This window comes from Polypterus senegalus, chromosome 1 (genome assembly GCF_016835505.1).
Source record: "Polypterus senegalus isolate Bchr_013 chromosome 1, ASM1683550v1, whole genome shotgun sequence".
Lineage (NCBI taxonomy): Eukaryota > Metazoa > Chordata > Cladistia > Polypteriformes > Polypteridae > Polypterus > Polypterus senegalus.
The window spans coordinates 89523981-89546855 of NC_053154.1; the positions used below are offsets into that span (position 1 = coordinate 89523981).

The 22875-nt window shown below is 36.2% G+C and overlaps 1 protein-coding gene across 2 annotated transcripts in view; it reads right to left on the reverse strand.

Moving 5' to 3' along the window:
• The window catches only part of ret (ret proto-oncogene receptor tyrosine kinase), a 152132-nt gene that overhangs the window by 28773 nt on the left and 100484 nt on the right, over positions 1-22875 (reverse strand). For both annotated transcript variants that reach the window (XM_039753135.1, XM_039753136.1), the window contains exons 6-10: positions 19364-19563; positions 14937-15216; positions 12797-12928; positions 11790-11900; positions 655-771 (exon numbers count right to left, since the gene is read on the reverse strand). In XM_039753135.1, coding sequence (XP_039609069.1) covers positions 655-771; positions 11790-11900; positions 12797-12928; positions 14937-15216; positions 19364-19563 — 840 coding nt within the window. The remainder of the gene's footprint in view (positions 1-654; positions 772-11789; positions 11901-12796; positions 12929-14936; positions 15217-19363; positions 19564-22875) is intronic.

A 22875-nucleotide genomic window follows, 5' to 3' on the forward strand; every position in this document is an offset into this window, starting at 1 on the left:
GTTTGTGTGTTCCGCTACCCACAATGTCGACCTTACACAAAACAGAACCCAGAAAGAGTACAGTATGTACAATGGAGAGGGGTATGGAGGAAGACATAGCAAGAATAATATGCAAATATGTGAAACAGCATAAAAGAAATGATGTGAAAGATAACAGAATAATACTAATAACAATTTAAATTAATATCGGAAGGAAAGAAAAATGTCCATCCATCAGTCCATTTTTTAACATGTCGTTTCGGTTCTGGGTAGTTTGACAGAGAACACACACTCACCAAATCGGAAAAAAAAAATTATAAAACGAAAAAAAATATTATAACAAAGGAATCAGTGTAGCAGACAAGGAGCTCTTCAACTATTTCTAAAAAATGTGTCCCAATGGAACAGATCCTTGCAGTGAGCCTAGAGATCTGAATATGAGCTAAATGGTAAAATGAAAAATTGGACAAAGATGACGGAGATTTAAATAGTGAATAAACAGGTCCACAACAGAAAGTAAGTAAATCATATTTTGTAACTATCAGAGATTACTGCTTCTCATTTGACTCTATAGCAAGTTAATGTTGCCTGGCCATATTTACTTAATGACCACACCTGTACTAGTTATACATTTTGTTCCATTATTACTTAATTCAGATGTGATTTATACTTTACCATGAATTTCATTTTTTTCACAATAGCATTTGTCTCCTGGATAGCAGTAACATGTTCCATAGCCAGACTTGATGCCCTCAGGATGGCCTTTTTCATGTCCCCCTATTACTTCTCCTTCTAAAACATTAATAAATAAAAAAACAAACATTGAAATCATTACATATTATTATTTGAAATATAATCGCCATGTTTGAGAATACTGATTTCCTCAACCATACAGTAGATCTACAAAACTGACACGTAGGAATTGTAACTTTTACAAACAATATTGTTTTATTATCATTATTTATTTAATAGATACAATTACCGAAGGTGACTTACAAGATCAAGATACATTACAACTGTATATATAGAATATTTTCAATTGAAGGACAGGTGGAATAATTGAATGCTCGGCCATACAGTAAGTCGCCTGTGAGGAAGACATGTCATATGCCGCCATGTTCAGTGCTTAGGAAGCTTACAGAGAATTATATCTCCTAGAACTTTGATGCATGTTTTTCAGCATCTTGTAATGAACTCTGGTATTTGAACCACTTGGCATTTTTTACAAACCTTTACCTATACAAGAATTTTTTTAGGTTTTTACCTCATATTGTATGTGTTTATTGGATACCTATCTAGTACTGGGTAGGACCAGTAAATGACATTAAACAAAGCATTGAAAAAATCCTGTTCTATTCTATGGTGACTTACACAGCTACTGCTGAGTTTATGGCTACACATTCATGCTACAAAACCTCTCCCAAAATATTAGTGTTGTGCTGCTCAGCCAAACATATAATAATAGCATAACAGATACAACCATTTACTTCAAAACAAATACAGAGAAAAAAAAAAACAAGATTCAACCCCCACTCTTCACCTTATTCCAAAGATGCTCCTTTGATTGAGATTCGGGGACTTCCATGCCATTTATTAAACTGAAATCTCAGTCTTGTTTGTGGAAGCAACTTGAGATGTGTGTACAGTACAATGACAGGGCTCATTATCATGCTGGAAATATTCATTCAATTCATATTCCATCACATATCTGAAATCAGGTCGAGGGGGTAGCAGTAACTCATACTATTGGATGCTAAGGCCTTCCCAGGTGATCTGGGAGATATAATCCTCCCAGCGAACACTGGGTCTTCCCTTGGGACTCGTCCCAGCTGGTCATGCCCATAAAACCTCCACAGGGAGGCATCCATATAAGATGTCACAACCACCTCAATTGTCCAATCTCGATGTGGAGGGCCAGCAGCTATACTCTGTGCTTTTCACCCTGTCTCCAAGGTAGAACCCAGTAACCCTGCAGTGAAAGCTCATTTGGCCAATGTATGTACAATCACATTATTTTAGTCATCACCCAAAGCTCATGACCATAAGTTAGGGCAGGGACATAAATTGACTGGTATATCAAGAGCTTCGCCTTCTGGCTCAGCTTCTTCTTCACCACTAGGGATCGGTATACTGACCATTTAAACTGCACTCGCTGCCCTAATCCATCTGTTGATCTCACCATCCCTTTTCCCCTCATTCGTGAACAAGAACCTAAGGTTCTTAAATTCTTTCAATTTCACTGCTGGAAGTATTCATTTGAAAATTGATGACCTCTAGCCATAAAGGACATGCATCATCTGCAGCAATGCCCAGGCAAGCTGTGGTACTGAAATGAAGATCATTTGGCATTAAGAAACCTAAACTGTGACAAGAAAACTTTCCTCACATCATTACCTCACCACTTCCAGCTTATACAACATGTTGGCACATGGCAGGAGGGACCCTTCTCCCGGACATCTCCAGAAGACCAGCCTGGTCACTACTTATGTAACCAATGCATACTTTCCTTGTGTCCGAGATGGTTTTTCTTCCACCTCTCATTAACATGCAGGTTAGGTTGAAACTGGTGAGAGCGAGTTAGTTAGTGTTTGTAGATGTATATTGTAATGGTGGGGCTTGTAACAACAGATTAGTTTGCGATGTGAATGTTCCCCAGGTCACTAGAGCACACTGTTGTTTAGACTCACAAGAGTACTGGGGAGAAGAGCCAGTCTAGCAGTCTTCAGTCACACTCCAAAGCAAGAGGAGCCTGCAGAGTATCCTGGGGCTACTGGGGTACCAACAGGCCTTTGAATGGCAACTGTGTAACCTGGAAGTATTTACTAAGTGTTATCCAGAAGTGTTACTGGATGTGGGCTAAATAAAACCTGTTCTACAAGTATACTAGTTAGCTCAAAGCTGGGGGGCATTGTAGCTAGTGACAAGGGTGCAACTGATGTTTGACAGTGGGCTAAGTGGACTAACAACACTATAGAGTAGTTGGGGCCAGAGGGCATAGCTTTAGACGTTTTACCCCCTGTGTCTTTTTGTCCACTGGGTTTTGTTAATAAATTAACTTGGGAATTCCTCTTTAGTCTACTATTGCTCTGTCAGCAAACAAGCAAAAACTATTTGAGTAAAACCAGGAGATTTGCATAAAAAATAAAACAAAACCAAACAAAAAAGGAAGAAAGCGAAAATAAAACAGAAGCTCAATATGAATTGTGTTTGAGAGAACAACAGGGTCAAAACCAAAAGGACATGCGAAAGAAAAGACCACAACAATGAACTTAAAGTTCTATAGAATTTTGGTATCTGCAGATCAGATAAGGATTTGAACTCATTGCCATTCGTTTATCCGGTTGCATTAATTATGCATAGGTTATGACAGAGGCCACGCCCCTAGAAACAATGGAAGTGGACCTAATGACAGAATTAAACAATGGTGGCATTTGATAACCCAAAATCATACCAAATATAGGGGTGGGCAAAAGTATGTTTACAGTTGCTTGTATGGGAAAAGACATGTTTATGATTATTACAGTAGTTTTATTAACTCAATAGCTTCATAAACTTCATTAAAGAATTTTACAATGGCACCGTGTACTTAGGTACAACCCTGTAAGTGCTCAAATTGCTGGCCTTCCATTATTTACACATCGTTGTAGTCCACCTGTTAAGTAAGGATACAAAATTATAACAATAATAATAAGACAAATAAGAAGATTAGTCGAAGTTTGTACACCCGCAGGGCTGCATGGCAATTGGAGTTCAGAAGCGGAGCCCAGTAGGGGTCTTTGGGTGACAATAGAGGAATCTGTTGGGGGAGGACCTCCCTGGTTTCTGTACGACCTGGAAATGCTTCTAATAAGCCATGTCATGCCACCAGAAATACTCTCGGGTCCAGCTTAAAAGGAGCCTGCTGTCATACATTAGGGAATCAGAGTTGGGAGGCAGCAAGCAAAACTCACCGGAGGAGAGAAGGAGACAAGAGAAGGCATCGGTTTTGTGATTGTTTATTGCAGCTGATTGGATTCAAACTTCTTTTATTGAACCCAGAGTTGTACTGGGTTTTGTGTGTCTGGTGTTTGGGGGATCATTGGCACCCCAATAGCCTTTTATTCCTGAGCTTTCAACACTTGCCTGGTGTCATCATCAGAAGAAAATGGTTAGACATACAGGAATCAAAGGCAATATACAGCAAATGAGAAGCAGTTATGGAAAAACTGTTCTTCCCTCACAGTTACATCAAGACCTACACCCTCTGAACCCTGCTTTACTAATACTCCCCCCCACATACACACCTATCATATTCCACCAGGCCTCCTGCCTGTCTCCTGTGGAAGACAAATGGGACTATGGGGTGTTTTGGTATGCTTTCCACATTAAAATACAGCATCTATGTTAAAAGTAGTATAAAAGGGCTGATAAATGTCAGACATTTGTTTAAGCATTTCAGGAAACTGGACAGATGTCATGTGAACAATTAAGAACATGAAGGCTCTGGGTGATGGTTAAAGAAGTTGGCTATTAAGTACCCAGTAAGACTTGCAGATGACACGAACACAGGAACCCAAAAAGTATTAGAAAGTATTATAAAGACCAAGAATAAAGTGAAATGACACTTATTTTGGGGGTATTTCTCCCACACTCCCAATACTGTCATGTTTGACTCATCCTCTTGGTTTAAAGTGGACTTTAGGTATTGCTTAAATTATGAAAAAGCCGTCAAATCAGCAGTTAACAGACAACTCTATGATTTTCCTTTGTGCTGTGCTGCACTTCCATTCTCAGTCAAACATCATCCAACACCCCTTGCAAAAGTTTAAGACACTCCTTCTTTTAAGTAATGTTAAGCTCGTCATTTTGTCTGATTGTCTGGCTTCAGCCTGTTTGAGTGTTTCACTTGTACAAACTGTAGTACAAAGGAAAAAAAATGTCTCTATGGTCCTAGACGGCAACTATGAAAAACTTGGACTAGATCGATGAAACAGTACAGTATTATACAGAGAACATACAGGCAGACATTCTGTTCTGTATATTGTTTTAGAGAGTTTAGAGGTCAAGGAATCATGTGGTTACGTTTGCTTTTGTACTTGATACATTTTTAATGATGTTAAAAATAATGTTCTTCAACAACTTGCTCATATAGGCACTGTCATTTTAAGAGTTATTTTTTGACGGGTAAGGCCAATAGGAAGTGAGCAGCATCTGACAAAAGGGAATAAAGGTGAAGTCATATACCTCATGGTTGTCTAAGACTAGATTCTTCCAAAAGACCATTGTGTTCATTCTTGCTACAAAATTCCTAGTTATGAGTTTAGAGTTCCACACAAAATTTGGACAGCCCTGGCCAAATTAAAACATTGTAAATATAATTTAGACTGGTGACAATCTAAAACAATGCCATTTTTATAAAGATGTTAACGTACAGTTAATATTAAAGGGATGTCAAAACATTTGCTGGAACACTATTTGCTCTAGTTTTTCACAACAAATCGCAATTTAGTTTCTTTTTATTTTTTGTCATCAGTTTTTTCCACACAATTTCTTGACTGTGATTCATGATCCTGAGCAGTGTTTGCTTAAATTTTCGTCTTCTGACCCAAAGCTTTCCATTTCTGACTTAGTGGTATCTCTGATTCCAAATCCACTCAGACTTCTGTCACCACATGCTGTCGGTACACATGACTAGGACTACTGATAAACAAATCCACAATCACTTTCACCAAACCAATGAAAAGCAACCAATTAACCTGAAATGCATGTCTTAGCTGGGATACCCAATGAAAATCGCCCACAGTCATGAGGAGAATATCTAAACTCTGATAAATGTAATGCTGCAGCAAAAGTAAACAGTAACAATGGGTACTGATTAAATTAGCAATGCTAAATTACTTGAATTTAGAATACATCAGCATTGGAGGCAAAGAAATGTAATTAAATAAGCAACTCATAAATATTAAATATTTATTATAATCTTTGGGACACATAAATCTTTACACAAAAATCACAATGTATCCGCCTATGTGCTGGGCTGTCAGGCAGGGTAGATGAAATGGAGGATGAATTATTTACTTTAAACATTTAAACACTAAAAGCTTATTTGGTTTGATGCCATGTAAGTAATAATTTCTTGGAGATTTACGTATAAAAAATTCATCTTGTCTTTGAAATAAGGAATGTATTGCAGTTCAGGTTGGCAGCTGCAATTTGACAGTTAAGTGCCATCAATGCAGCACACAATCCTTCAAACTGACAGAGAAACACAAGCCTGCTGCAACATCTGACTGAGGGCCCTGAGCTCCAGAGCATCTTCAACTCGGTACAGCTGACTCCTTTCCTTTCCTTTCCTTTCTGTCTTTTCACCTGACAAATAAATGGCTTCCTAATTCAGTTGGCATTTAGAACCAAAACATAATAAAAAGAAAAATTCTGAGAAGCAATACAATTGATTCTGGGGATGTAGCTGTACAGCTGTTATTGTTTATTTTCTCACATCTCCAAAGTCCTGGGTTCAAATCCCAGCCCAGGTACTGTATAAATGGATTCTTCACCTTCTCACTGTATCACAGTTGTTTTTTTTTTCTGGGCTCCCTGGTTTTCTTCCACATCCTAAAGATATACAGATGAAGTAATTGGGGTCCCTTTATTGGCCATTGTCAGTATGTATGACTGTGTGCATCCATGTGCCCAGCAATGGGGCTGCTGTCTCCCTCAGGGGCAACTCCTGGCTTATAGCTGAGTACATCTCAACTCTTTAATTGGATAAAGCCATAGCAGAAAATGGATGCATAAATGAATATCTATCACAATGTAGCCTGCTCCTGTATTTTAAATGCTTACATCCTGTCACATTACAAGACTATTAACAAATTTCAGAACTGAGAAGCTAGCTGTCTATTTAAATAAAGAATTCACTTTCAACAAGCAGCTGACTTCTGGTTTTGAGAGAAAACTAACGGTCACAAGTGAATGCCCAACTATCCCATTGTTCTGATTAAGAAAAGATTTGTTGTCTCCTTCTCTCTAACAGTTTTCACCTTTTAGGCTCAGGTAGACAGACTTTGTACAACTTGGAAATAAATAGAATAAAATCACTGTGAAGTCTTTAGCCACATTGACCTAATTATAATGACTGTACGTCAAGAATTTTGGAATTGTCTGTTTTTCGCATGACCTTTGGAAGTCATAGTGCAGGGTCAGGCATTGTACAGCAATTTTCAGTTTAACGGCCTTGCTCAAGGGCCCAATGGAGTAGGATCTCTTCTGTCAGTAATGGGATTTGAACCAACCACCTTACAGATACCAACGCAGACCCTTAGCCTCAGTACTACTTCTCTGACTGAGCCAGCTCCACTATCAAGCTTTTACTGTAAATAATATGCTGTGGCGGAAGGGCAGGGCCCTTACAAGGCAGGACAACTTTATGAAGGAAAGACCGGGCAGCATCTGCCCCGAAGCACTAGATGGTAGCCCCCTTGGGTTGCAATGGGGCCTTGAATTCCCACAGGGCTTCATGGGAATTGGAGTTTGGTACAGCCTTGTTGTGTTTCATGCAGGGATTGCAGAGCCCTACTTTGTCTGGACTCCACCTCACACGGAAGTGCTTCTGGACAATGCTAACGGGCCACCGGAAGTACTCCTGGGTTCAGTATAAAAGAAGCCCGTGGCCTTCAATCCACTAGCCAGAGTCCGGAGGATGAGGGACGAAGCTTGCTGGAGGAAGAGTGGAGGCAGAAGAGGGGAGACAGAGAGAGATAAAGAAAACAAAGTATTGCAGCAGTGCTGCTTTGTACTTTTGAACTGTGCTTATTGCCCTTGTGTACAGAGCTTTGCAGGTGGGAAACAACTGTAAAGAGTTTCCCACGGCTGAAATAAAGCCATGTATGTTGCTGAACCTGTGTCTCCATCTGTCTGTGTCGGGTTTGGGGAGCTGCTGCACCCAATGCAGGCCACAATGCTTATGTTGTGGTTTATTTTTGCTGTTGCTCTGTTCTAGAACTGAAAACACTGGCTCATAATTGAAAACTGTAGAGTAGTGTTAACAGAAGCATTCAAAGCATGAGACATAGCCTGTGGAGGTGGAGAATGTGTAGGGTGGAAGAATGATGATGATAGAAAAATCAATATATGAGCAGCTTCGCTTTTGCAGATAGAATGGAAGAAATCCTGCTGCTGGATTCATTAGACAGCATAAATCAAATAATTGAAATTATGGGACAAAATCTCTGCACACTGCTGAAAGACTACTTGTAAGGCAAGTAACAGGGTCCTGCAATTACCAGAGTATTAAAAACCATAATACTAATATCTTCAAGTTTTGTAATAAGACAGAGAAAACTATCTAACTGGGCAATATAATTAAAGAGTTTGGGAAAGAGCAGAGGACCGGAGGGGGAAACAACAGACATTTACAAGAAAGGAGGTGTCGTGGAGAAATTGATGACTCCTGCATTGTCATCAATTTACCTCGCTCCTGTCACTTTGTATTTCTACTCCAACCTTAAAGGCTCTCATTCAAATAACAAATCATGCAGCAGCAAATTGATGACTCTGTCCATGATGGAATAACCTGATAAAACATACTTATGACTCAGACATTCCTGTTAGTAGATCTGAATGTACTTTTTCGTATTAGCTTGTTTGGTCAGATACATTGTAGCACTTTTTATGCATTGTGTCCTTTCCAGCCTGGTCCTAAAATACAGTGTGTTTTAACTGCATGTGTTAATGTGTAAATAGCAGAGGATTTGCTGCAGGAGAGGTGCAAAGGCTAAAATTAATAAACCGCCTAATAGAGAATGATCAGCAACACACACAACATCCAGGATAATGCATTTCCTTAATCACACAGCTAGGTTTATGAGGAAAAATTTCCAGTCTTTATGACACCTTTTTGTTATAAAAGCAGAGAGCCACCATAATCTGCCAGACATTTGATATATCGGCTAATATTTTTCTCTTGTCTCCTAGTTACAGAGTGTGAAAAGATAGATCATCTGAGGCTTTCTTTAGCAGAGGAAGAAAAAGAGAAACCTATTTGTAAAGTTGCCTGTGGCACTGGAATTCAACTCATTACCTTTTACTTTATTTGACTGAAGTTCTGCAGTTAGAGCAAAATAACAAAAGTAAACTAAACAGGCAAATGATTATGCCAAAGTTTTCGAAGAATATACTTACTGAATATATAATAGTGTATATATATATATATTGAAGTGTATATGTGTGGAAATATTTTATGTGTATGAACCTCACCAAATCATATTCCATGTAAATAATGTTGTTTTGATGATAAATTAAATAGGAAAAGTCATATACAGTGGTGTGAAAAACTATTTGCCCCCTTCCTGATTTCTTATTCTTTTGCATGTTTGTCACACAAAACGTTTCTGATCATCAAACACATTTAACCATTAGTCAAATATAACACAAGTAAACACAAAATGCAGTTTTTAAATGATGGTTTTTATTATTTAGGGAGAAAAAATCCAAACCTACATGGCCCTGTGTGAAAAAGTAATTGCCCCCTTGTTCAAAAATAACCTAACTGTGGTGTATCACACCTGAGTTCAATTTCCGTAGCCACCCCCAGGCCTGATTACTGCCACACCTGTTTCAATCAAGAAATCACTTAAATAGGAGCTGCATGACACAGAGAAGTAGACCAAAAGCACCTCAAAAGCTAGACATCATGCCAAGATCCAAAGAAATTCAGGAACAAATGAGAACAGAACTAATTGAGATCTATCAGTCTGGTAAAGGTTATAAAGCCATTTCTAAAGCTTTGGAACTCCAGCGAACCACAGTGAGAGCCATTATCCACAAATGGCAAAAACATGCAACAGTGGTGAACCTTCCCAGCAGTGGCCGGCCGACCAAAATTACCCCAAGAGCGCAGAGACGACTCATCCGAGAGGTCACAAAAGACCCCAGGACAACGTCTAAAGAACTGCAGGCCTCACTTGCCTCAATTAAGGTCAGTGTTCACGACTCCACCATAAGAAAGAGACTGGGTAAAAACGGCCTGCATGGCAGATTTCCAAGACGCAAACCACTGTTAAGCAAAAAGAACATTAGTGCTCGTCTCAATTTTGCTAAGAAACATCTCAATGATTGCCAAGACTTTTGGGAAAATACCTTGTGGACTGATGAGACAAAAGTTGAACTTTTTGGAAGGAAAATGTCTCGTTATATCTGGCGTAAAAGGAACACAGCATTTCAGAAAAAGAACATCATACCAACAGTAAAATATGGTGGTGGTAGTGTGATGGTCTGGGGTTGTTTTGCTGCTTCAGGACCTGGAAGGCTTACTGTGATAGATGGAACCATGAATTCTACTGTCTACCAAAAAATCCTGAAGGAGAATGTCCGGCCATCTCTTCGTCAACTCAAGCTGAAGCGATCTTGGGTGCTGCAACAGGACAATGACCCAAAACACACCAGCAAATCCACCTCTGAATGGCTGAAGAAAAACAAAATGAAGACTTTGGAGTGGCCTAGTCAAAGTCCTGACCTGAATCCAATTGAGATGCTATGGCATGACCTTAAAAAAGCGGTTCATGCTAGAAAACCCTCAAATAAAGCTGAATTACAACAATTCTGCAAAGATGAGTGGGCCAAAATTCCTCCAGAGCGCTGTAAAAGACTCATTGCAAGTTATCGCAAACGCTTGATTGCAGTTATTGCTGCTAAGGGTGGCCCAACCAGTTATTAGGTTCAGGGGGCAATTACTTTTTCACACAGGGCCATGTAGGTTTGGATTTTTTCTCCTAAATAATAAAACCATCATTTAAAACTGCATTTTGTGTCTACTTGTGTTATATTTGACTAATGATTAAATGTGTTTGATGATCAGAAACATTTTGTGTGACAAACATGCAAAAGAATAAGAAATCAGGAAGGGGGCAAATAGTTTTTCACAGCACTGTATGTCATGCATGTCTCATCTTAAACATGTTATACAGAAATATGTTTATGTAATATTTAGTATTCAAATGACTTAATGTTCACATGTGCAATAATTGGCCTACAGATTTTTCTCCTTTTGGCAGTGTTATACAGCTTCAAGTCCAAGAACTGGCTATAATGTGTAACGTGCTATCTTGTAAAGTGACACCCCTTTACCATAATGTCATTTCATTCCTACATATTTTGAACTCAACCAGTACAGGAATACCTCAATTGAGGATTTCACAACATCTTTCATTATTTACAGTATATGCCGTCCCATTACAGTACACTGTACAACAGGGAAAAACTATGAATGCAGCCATAAAAAACAATCCATCCATCTCTTATGAAACCAGCTTAATCTTGGGCAGGGATATGGGGGCTACACTGCATACAAGGCAGAAGCAAACCCAGTATTGGGGCATAATCACCTAAATTAATCCATAATTAATATAAAAACTCTATCTATCTATCTATTTAATTTTCTTTCTGATAAATTCACAGACACATATTAGAAATTCCGTCAAGAATAAAAGGATTAAATTGGTAGAGAAAATGGTCTGATGGATTCAGGAATAAAACATGAAACTGCAGACCTCATCCAGAGACCTCTAACTGTAAGACTGTGTAAGCCATACTGGAAAAGCACAGTAAACAAGAAGCACTTAATTGATAGAGTCTGCCATAATGGGCACTATACAGTATATAATGTATCACTAAAAAGCATCATTCATAAATAATTAGTGCCACTTAGCACATAACTAGATTCAGCCTTCAAATTAAAGGTGCTTATATCATGTGTATATTTTTTTATTGATTGTACAGGAAATTTCCTTGACAATGATATGAATTCAGATGAAAACATTTTATCAACTTACTACTGCAGTCCTGTGGACAGATTGCCTCATTCATTCTCTCTACGTCATCACAATAGCCATTAGGACATATCTGTAGGTTTGGTGAACAGGTAGAATAGTTTTTTGAAATTCCTAAACAAAAAAAACAGATAATTTGAAACATATAGGGTTATTAATGCAATGTTTTTTTTCTTGGGGAATGAGTTGAACTAGTCATTGTTGTAAGGCTGCTTTCATTGTACCTAACTCGGCAATTACCCAATATAGCGGCTATCCACATGAATACAATATTTGTATTGTGTAAGACCTGTTGTGGTAGATTGGCCAGCTGGAAAAGACTGCTGGGTCAAAAGTACAAGACAATAGTAGGGCTCAACAGGATGACTGGGCAGATATCACAATGAGCAGTTTGTAAAGATAGGAACAGCCTTGGGGAGATCTGAATAGAGATTCTCAGACAGCACCAGTCTGTGAAGGATGGAGTGGAGAACCGATTGTATGCAAATCAGTTAGTTTACTCCAGAGTCAATAAAATACAGAAAATTCAATCTTTTAAAGATTGCTGTAGCTCTGTTGTATACAGTGCAAAGACAGCAAAAACTATAAACTCGTAACTCTAAATAAAAGAGGTGGCTTGGGGTGCACTGGATGCTGGTGCTGCTTGATGGTTCTAAATGTTATAATGCTGCTCCTAACCCTTGATTCTAAGTCTGGACTAAAGTAAAATTGTATCTTTTGGAGTATACTTTCATGATAGGAAATAGCGGTAGTATGCTTGAGAAACCTTGAATGAACCATTGCCAGACTTTGTTTTCTGCTCATTAAATCAAGCGTGCGTTTTTTTCAGGGTCTATTTATTTTTAAATCTGCTAGGTGTTTGTTTTTTCTTCCACTTAAACTTGAATTGAATGAACATATCATGATTGAGGTTTTGGCTTTCTTTATGTCTTCAGTTTAAATTCAACAAATAAGATTTTGAGATAATAAAAATAAATTGCTGGATTAAAATGTGCTGCTTTATTGTGTACCTTTGCCACTTCCTTGTCTCCATTGGCACTGCCCTGTCGGGGTCCCAAGGCCTCCACATCCTTCACAATCTGACTGAAACTTGTTCTCTGCACAAGACCGAGGACAGTACTCCTCCAGCTTCTTTTTGTTTACTGTATTTTAAAAAAGATATGAGACAATTCAAAATTAATCAAACAAACATTAAAAAGGAGGACTGCCTGTGCATTATATTAAACTGAGTCTTGGACTTTTTTTTGTTCAATGGGTACTTGTAAATTTATTTTCTCATCTGTGTGTGTGAAAGGTAAAAATCTAAGGAATGTCAGAAATCAGACAAGTCTCTACTGAATTGGGTTCTTTTTGTAGGAATTGAGAAGTTCTTCAAAGCTTTGGTGCTATATAAAATGACTTGTTGTTTGTATTAGTGTTCTGGTTGCTCTTTTCACATCCCCTTTCCTACTATATACAATGAATGACAAGTTGGCAAGACCTATCTATTCCTTTGTAGAGACTGATGATATGACAAGTCATCGATAAGAATTAATGATTAAGCATGTAGTAAAAATATGGCCAGAATAATAAGCCTAGAGAAATGTTAAGACAGTTAAATTTTCATTGAGATATCTCACAGTGAGTGTGCTGTACAATTTTTTTTAAGTTTCAGAATCTCCCATTGAATAATATTCTCTTGTAAAACAGAAACATTCTGTGAAAGTTCAATTACTGATTAGTTTACTGTTCCAAATTTACCTCGAGAGACGTCACTTCACACTTGCATATTTTGTAAGTTTTCTTCTTTTTACTCTTTTACTAGAGCCACTCCTGATGGCAAAGCGCATCCCCAATACAAGTCAGTCAAAAGATGTAAGAGAAGCATGCACACTTGCTCACTTCACAGTAGCTTGAGGTAAATTAACCATGAAAGCAAAAAGCATAGAGCGAACAAATATGTACTCTGGAGTTACTGGACATTAAACTTAAAGTAGCCTCTTGGATGCATTCACTGCACATTGTTATGATCCAATATGTGTCTGATACTGTAATTCAAATTCAAAACGCCAGACCTGCCGTCAGTCCTGGTCTGAATCCGCCAACAATTTTACCTTGAGTCTTCAACCAAAATTTGCACTCTCCTTCTGGTATTTCATGTTATGTTTAAGAAATTTAAGTTACAGTTAGTCACATTTCCTCCACAACCAATAATTAACAACTTGATATCAGCTGTTGCCATTTTTACATTACTTTAAATCTGCTGCTTATGAAAGATAAAGTGTCACAAGCCTATTTGGGCTATGTTTGTAACTACAAGACATTGAAAAGTACTCTTCAAAATATACTTAATCTAGTCTACTAATGCATGTACTGTAATCTCATTCCATTCTAATATTGCTGTTATTTGTGAAAATGACTTATTGTTACAAAAATATTTAATAAACACAAACTTGGTAAGTGACTCTTTGATGAAGTAACTAACAAATTTTAAATGCTCTAACATTCTAATCATTTAGGTATGTCCATAAACACACTTGAATATTACACCATGTGTACATTTTCTAACCTGCTTGATCAGGTTAGGACTGCATGAAGTGAAATTGTGTCCTAGGAGCAATGTATGTAAGGCTGGAGACGGCCCAGATGGGTCACCAGTATATTCCAGAATACAAGTATGCAAACGCTTATTCAGGCTGGTGGCTAAAGGCAGTGTAACATGACAAAAGGAAATGACAACCAGTTAGAAATTACTCAATCTAATATTAGAAACAGAAACTGACCGGCTTTAATTATCCATCAGTGCTAATAACACACTCCTATGAGAAATGTTAAAATTAATTTTAAATGAATGCGAGCATGAGCACTCATACAAATTCATCAATTTTACAAAATACAGAATCATAGTTTAAAGCTGAAACTAAGTTAGCAAGTGATAAACTAAGTATCCATAGCAAGGAAACTATCACTATAATTTTACACTTACACTCTTTTTCACATAAGCAACATTAAGTTTAAAAGTTCCTATTTTTTAATTGCTTTTCCATTAAAAAACAGACTGATAAAGAATGGTTTGGAATATGGCAATTTATAGCATATTTTTCATTATCCATGAGTTACTTCCATGAGTTAATTTAGTGACAAGTATAAATGAAGGTATGTGGTACATACATGATCTTTTCAAGGTGATAATTATTTGGGCTTGAGCTTGTCTAGGATTCAATTTATCAGAGGCAGAAACAATGTAATGAAGTTCACGGCAATCGTCCCTTCTAAGCAACTTGGAGTCGTTCACATAAAGTATTCCTGTGACGCTGTTCCAGCCCTGCACTGCCACAGCCTGATAGCAGGCCTTTGCTGCTGAGGAGATGTTCTTGTCCATTCGAGCTAGTTTGTACGTGATGCTGATTCCATGAAGGTCTGTACAGTTTTCGACACAAAGCTGGCCAATCTGAAACCAAAAAAATCTGTATTTGTAGGAAATGCAGTGAAACACAACTGATCTAACTAAAACAAGTGGCTTATCTGCACATAGGTGGAATACTCCAATAAATTTTATTTAATATTATAGTCTTTATGTTTTACATTTCATTTTTTTTAATTTACTTGATTATGTTGACTTCTGAGGGGCTACACCACAAGGGATAAAGGAGAGGAAAGGGAAGTTTTAGATGTAGATGAAATGACCCTAACCCTAATTTATTTATTTTAATGAATATTTTAATATTAATTTTAATATTATTAAATAAAGTTTAATGAATATAACATTTTTAAAAAAGGATAGACAAGAGAATACAGGGGATGTTAGAATGTGGATCACTGTTATCACATGTTTTTTAGACTTTTGTTTATTTGAATAGCACTTAATAATGATTTAGAAAGTCTCAAAAAAGAAATAAGTATAAATACAATTTTGCAGCACTTATAAGGGTAGAACTTTTGGATTATTTTGTAATAGAGTTATTTTGTGTTTTTTTTTTTTTTATATTGATACTGTGGTTGAAATTGATTAGATCAATGTAGAACACTTAAAAATACACACTAAAGGCCCCTTGCTTTGGATAAAAGTGTCTGCTAAGCAAATAAATGTAAATGTATATGTGTTTAATGACTTAAAAGTTTTATTACAGCACATAACATACTGATAGATAAAACTGGCAAACTTTTATTTCAAAACATGATAAACACCAAATTCAAACTTTCAGAGCCACAGCTTTAAAATGATCACTGATCAAATAGCTCATACAGTACATAATTCATATTTTAGAAATATATGACATATTTTACTTTTCAGCATGTAAATATATGTGCTTGTGTTTCAGAATATGATAACTACCACTACCTTTTTAGAGCAAACTATTATCTTTGCTTTCAGCTAACCAGTGCTATCCAAACATTCACCATGACAGTATTGGGCTTTACTGTTACCAGTGTTAGCCGAGTCCTTCATCTTCTTTTGAACAAACTGAAACAGACTTGCAACATGCTTAAAAGTGCCGGCTATTAGCAATTAAGTACTGTATTAGGGAAAAAAAATAGCTAAAATTGATTTTAATATTATTTGACAATGCTAAATTGCTGCAGTATGAATATGGCTGTGGTTAGAAAATGGATGAAGCTGCACATTCTGCACACAGCAAATTCCATTTTGCACAACTATTCACATACTTAGTTTAATGAGCTTCACTTACTCCCACAAAATGTACATCCAATTCCCAATAAAATAAGTTCTCAACCATACATGCAGCTGCAACTTTGCCTCCCTACAATGATTTTTGTTGTATTTATCCTTATTGAGAGCTCAGTGATTAATGATTCAGCCTCACCGGTCTTAATCCTGAAAACTTCAGTGTGAAGTTTGCTTACCCTTCTTATATCAGCATGCGATTCTTTCCAATATGCCACAGGCTAAACTTTAAATAGATCTAAAGTAACTCTGGGGTGTGAAAGAACCCTCTGCAAGACAGTGTCATTACATTACTGCTTCCTGCCATAAACCTTTAGAATCTGTAATACTGTTTAACTCCCTCATATCAGAATAGGAAGGATAAGTAGATAATTGTCTTTTTACATCAATATTGCTGACGTAAAACAAACTGGAAAGAATAAACACTCTTTGCTAGCAAAGTGCAGTTAATTCATCAAAATGCTTTATTCATATTTGTAAAATAAAAAATACAAGGTCTTCAATATACTATATTCTTATAAAGTGAAAAATTTAACTGATTCACTTCCAACCTCATTCTATAAGTATCAGGCAAGCTTTCAGGTTCATTTCTAGAAACTGGATGTAATAAACCTGAATGCTCATTTTAGCTTCCTCAGCCAACATACAGTTTCACATGTCTTTCCAGCTATTATTAAGCTGCCAAGAAAAATTCTGTTTAATTAAAAATTAAAAGATGCTTATGTCAGAAGTATTGTATTTTTGCAGCAAATATAGAGGGGGTATAAGAAAGACTAAGTTTAGTTAGATCTCATTATCCTTTCACCACCTGTTCCTAACAGCAGCACTCTCCTGTCCACTGCTAAGTATCAAATGGGCCCCACATGACTGATCTACTACTTACTCTTCTTATGCTTTTCTTTAGAATTTTGACCTGCATTGTTTTTTTTAGACCAGTGGTTTCCTGATAAACAATTAAAATAACTTTTAAAGGTTTTTTCTAATATGTTATGAATAAAACCATATGATAGATAAATAAGTATAATGTGGAAGAAATACTTAAAGATTACTTTAATGCAACATTTAGTGCATTCAGTCATTTCATTTGTTAAACATGTATTGCTGTGAATTGACAATTTGGAAGAAATTTTTTCTTGATATTACAATGTTCTTAGTGGAAACTATGCAAGGGAATATTTGCTTTATCTGTTGTAGAGCACTTCTAGTTGGGTTTGGTCATTTTTTTCCTTTGCCTCTGAAATAGTTTATTTATATCATTATTATCCCATTATCATCTCATGATGATATTTTGTTTATGTAATGGGAACTTACTATTTCATTGGATCTGTTTCTAGGCTGTGTTTCCCTTTTGCATGCATCGTGACATCACAGACGCCACAATTTTAATATCAGCGTGATGTTCCTTTCACCATCCATTATTTAGATAAAGTAACTGCTAACTAAAAACAAACCTTTGCTTTGTGAATTAATCTATCCTTCTCCAATTTCAAATTTGTAGCTTTACCCTTTTGACTACAAGTCTGATTAGAATTGTGGTTTTGGTTTTGGGTTTCTTTTTGTCTTTGCACTAATTACCCTTTCACTGAACATGACCTTGTCTCATTTTCTGGTCTAGTGAATTCAATCCCTTCTCTCTGTTCAGGTTGTGAACTTAACATGTATAGACCCACAGTGCTTCTTTTTATATAAAAAAGAGATAGATAATGAGATTGTGTCCAATTCATTCTATGAATAAAAGTAATTATAGCTGGGAAAAAAGACTGAATTTAATGTTTGAGAGCAATAAAAAGTGGTTTTATCCTGGTTTCTTGGTAACACTGGCCATATCAAGCATTCCTGGCTATAATTTCTAATTTTTTAAGTCCTTTTGTGTGCACTGAGAATCCACCTTTAGTGAAGAGCTATCTTTTAAAGTGTTATGTAAATCTGAGTTTTCATGTGCATCTTTTGAGCAACAGTGCCACAAGTCATTAGTGTTCTGTACTTAACAAAAGCACCATGAGATAAAAGTAACAAAACTAATAATAATAGTATAAATTAAAAAATCATGTATGGTACAAATATACATGCAGCAATTTTTAACCTATGGTTGAATGTATTTGAATATATTTATTTTTAATCAGTACTGTGTATCTGAACCTTATATTTTGGCTATTTGACAGTCTTATTGTATAAAGATATTACAATTATAGCATTTTATAGATGCTAAACTAATATTATTTAACGGCAAAAATTAAACATGATATTGGTACTAAAAACATATTTATTGTAAAGTGCATGTCTTTTTTGTCCTTTCGTCCAAAACACAATTATTGCTAATTTAGATTTTTAACCAGTTAAACATATGTCAGAGAGTGCAAAATAGTAAAAATTGCTGTCTTATCTATTGCATCACGAGAAAGAACTAATGAATGAATATAAAATTATTATTTTCATAAAAAATAAAGTTTATAAAAGCAAAAAACCCATTAAAAAAGAAAAAAAAACAATTTATTAAAAGACTATGGCAAATTCTGCCTAAAAATAACAAATCTGATAGTGTCTATTCACACTGCAGGGGACAACAATGGAGAAGCAAGGAGGAAACACCATTTATGAGGCCCAGAATCCTACTTAATCCAAAAGGCACCACAATACATCTTAAATCACAAAAAAACAAACAAAAGTTTAATTGAATAAAGTTATAGAAGATATAAGAATTTAATCTAGAATACATATTGGTTGCTAAGTTGTCAGATCATACAAAATGTATTTAGGGTATGCTTTTTAAATGAAATGTTCCTTATTAATATGTCAAAACAAAACAAAAATACAATTCAAGTTTGCTGTACTTTACATACTGTATAACAAAAATGCCATTTAGAAAGTACAATAATAACTGGGTAGCAAAATGTATCACCAGATACGTTACCTGTGCATATTGTGCAGCTTTCCGGTTTAAAATAAACTGGTATGTTTTGTTGGAGAATCGAAATGTAATTGGCAGGATGGTCACATTAAAAAACAAAGTAACTGATCCTTCAGGTTCATGAAATTCTGTGTCATTAATTAGCACAGGAAGTTGGAAAGACCGGTTCTCTACAGTTGAAATGCTTTTGTTTAGCACTAGCTCTGTAAAATATAATAGACAGTTTATGTAGCTCAGATAATTAACAGATGAACAGCCATTAATGACTTAACATTTTTTCTCTTTAAACATAGACTTTTCCCAAACATAACAGAAAAATGTGAAAATATCATTAATAAATGAGAAGCAAAGTAGATAGATAGATAGATAGATAGATAGATAGATAGATAGATAGATAGATAGATAGATACTTAATAGAGACAATATTGTAAATGATATTATATAAGCAATGCAGAAAATACTGTAAAGGCAGCAAAAAAAAGAAAGAAAAAAGCCAGACTGTAGCTAGTGTGTGTTAAAACAAAAATCAAATATAGATGGGCTATATCAATTCCAGTTGCTTAATCAGCATCACATGCCTTGCAAGCATATCATTAAAACAATCTTTACTGTGGTTAAAAGATGCTGCGTGCATGCCAGTAAGTACAGTATGAACTGCATATTCAAGGAGAACAATGCGTTATTGTGGGGTAGACAAAGCACCTACAATAGCAAGCGTTTCAGGGCTCCAAGAGACTGTAGAAGCAAAACCCATGTTAAATATAAGGTGAAGGATAGAAATGAAAATCTAGTTTTCTGTATTTTTGTCACTACCTGAACCAAAGATGCGACCCTCTAAGAAGCCTCTGTAAACTGTCTGGGACAGAAAACACTGAAATTTGCTCAATTTTTAGTGTAAACAAGTAAAAATTGTGCGCATGGCATAACATTCAGGCACATTTGGAGACCTAGTTAACATTCAGTACATTTTGTTTATTAATTATTGAGCCATCTGTGGTGGGCTGGCGCCCTGCCCGGGATTTGTTCCTGCCTTGTGCCCTGTGCTGCCTGGGATTGGCTCCAGCAGACCCCCATGACCCTGTGTTAGGATATTGCAGGCTGGGAAATGACTGACTGAGTCATATTAAAGAAGTAACCGCATAACAAAATGTAATTACACATGATAATAGTGTACATAAAATACATGCTGTTGAGGCATAGCTTTCACATCAACTCAAGGGATGACAAAATTTCAATTATGATTTATATGCCTCTTGTAAATTGTTGTTTTAGAACTGAAAAGACAAATTTATTTTCTGAAAATAAATTATTTCTTATAAAAATATTATAAATTAAAAAAGGAAAATGTGACAAAACAAAACATATAACGCAAGAATATACAAAACAAAACATATAACATAAGAACAAACCATACACAAAAAGATAAAACATAATACCACAGATATAAAAGGCCAACTATACTTTGCAACACAGAGTGCCACATCTTGCTTGATACAAAGTAAAAAGTCTAAATGTGACGCCCTTGCATATATCAGTGTTAGGCTAGGCATATCTTGATTTGGGTACCTCTAGTTCTGAAGGAAACATATTCATAAGCTCCTAAAAAACTTAAAGCTAATAACATTTGTGACAGATAGGGGGCGCTATCGCTCCCTTGAACCCTTGTCCATGACGTCAGACACCAGATAAAAGTTCAAAAGTTGACATTATTAATAATCCACAGTGCACAAAGCACCCTCCTCTCCACTATATTCATTAATAAACAAGCCCTGCGTATTTTTCCTGTGTGCATTTGTCACTGTGACCTTGTGTTGGTATATATTGGATGATGGACCAAAGTTTTGACTTTTCTGAAAGAGAACAGTTGAGTAAGAAAACTGTTGGAGCTGGAAGAACAGAGTCCATGAACAGTTTAAACCTTCTCTAATTCCATTCAAAATAAGCCACAAGACTGAAAAGTTGTCCACATTCTGATTTAACTAAGTCCTCAATAAAACATTTTTCTGCAGTGTCCTTTCAAAACCATTTATATGTGCTGCATTTTCCATTTTAAAAAAGATGAAGATATATGCATTACCTTCTCACCTAGCAAGAACATCTAGAAAAGAGTGGGGCCATTGTTGTGATTATGTAAGTACAGTAATGCATTAAAAAAAGATGTGTTTTACCAAGGCTTCTATTAATTTTGTTAGTTGAGCATGTAGATACTGGTTTATTTATTTATCTGGATGGATGGATTTAAAGACTTGAATACATTTAAAAATGAGTCAACTGCTGATTAATTTGAAAAACTATGTATTAGTAGTTCCCAGTTCACTTTCTTCCTCTTTCCATTCACTACAAGACACAAAAATTTCAGCTTCTGTCTGTACTTACTAAAAATCTATCTAAATTACTCCCAAGTAAAAACATGCTATCTTTCATTGCTTCAGTTCACTGTGACAGTGCACCATATTGCTTTAAGTTTTTGGTTCTATGTCCATCATAGAACCGGTGCAATAATACATTTGGTGCATTCTTAATAGTTGTTATGGATTTATTCAAAACAGCAGCTTGCACTGCTTGGCTAACCAGAATGCAGACTACTTTGTAAAACTTGGGTTAACTTAAAATTGACATTAAATGTGAAAAGCAGAGAAAAGTATTGGGATGTGTTTTGGCATTAAGAAGAAATGTATGTCTTTTCAGGAGTCTGTGCATAGCGTTCTTAATGATAAAAAAGTAAAACCGTCCTTCCAAACCTAACTCTCTTGAAGAGGCTTTGAATTGTGTTAGAATCCCCTCTTTAGCATTATGTCCACCCCAGGAAAAACAAACTAAAAGATTAGAATTTCCTCAATATTAAAAAATGTTATTATGTGTAACAGAAACATGTAAATACCAAATTGTCGATGTTAGTACAGTACAAAATTCATGCCTAGTGCCCACTGCAGATTTAATACATATTCTTCATGTAACATGCTTTGAGAATGTCAACAATGCACAGCTCAATATTATAAACGTGAAAGTAGACGCATGTTTCTTTGTGCACTTTTCTTATCATTTTTTTTCTCTTGCTTGAGCATGAGATGGTAGAATGTCAGTGCCTGATCCACATACACCCCTTGTGTTATTGTAGGCTACCACAGCACAAGGCTTAGTGACTTCCACATTTCCACAGACTTGAACATTGACAGTTGCCACTTTGTGAACAGTGTTTAGGGGACTAACATCTTTGTTGCCCTTGCACTTGATCTTAATCATTTTGCCTTTTCGTCACAAAGCTGCTGTCGCACAACAGTGATGCTTAACATGATCAAATTCACTGGGTATATCACAAAGGTTTAGTCTTACAGTGTCGTATCATGCATCGGTTTTCATTTTCCATGTCAACATCTGACGACCAGTTCACATTGTCATCACTACCTCTTGATAGTTCAATTTCAGTTCTAAAACTGCCTTTATGGCTTTTCGTTTGGTATTGTTTTTCATTTGTGGCTCCACCCATCTCATGAACATTAATAGATTACCATAGT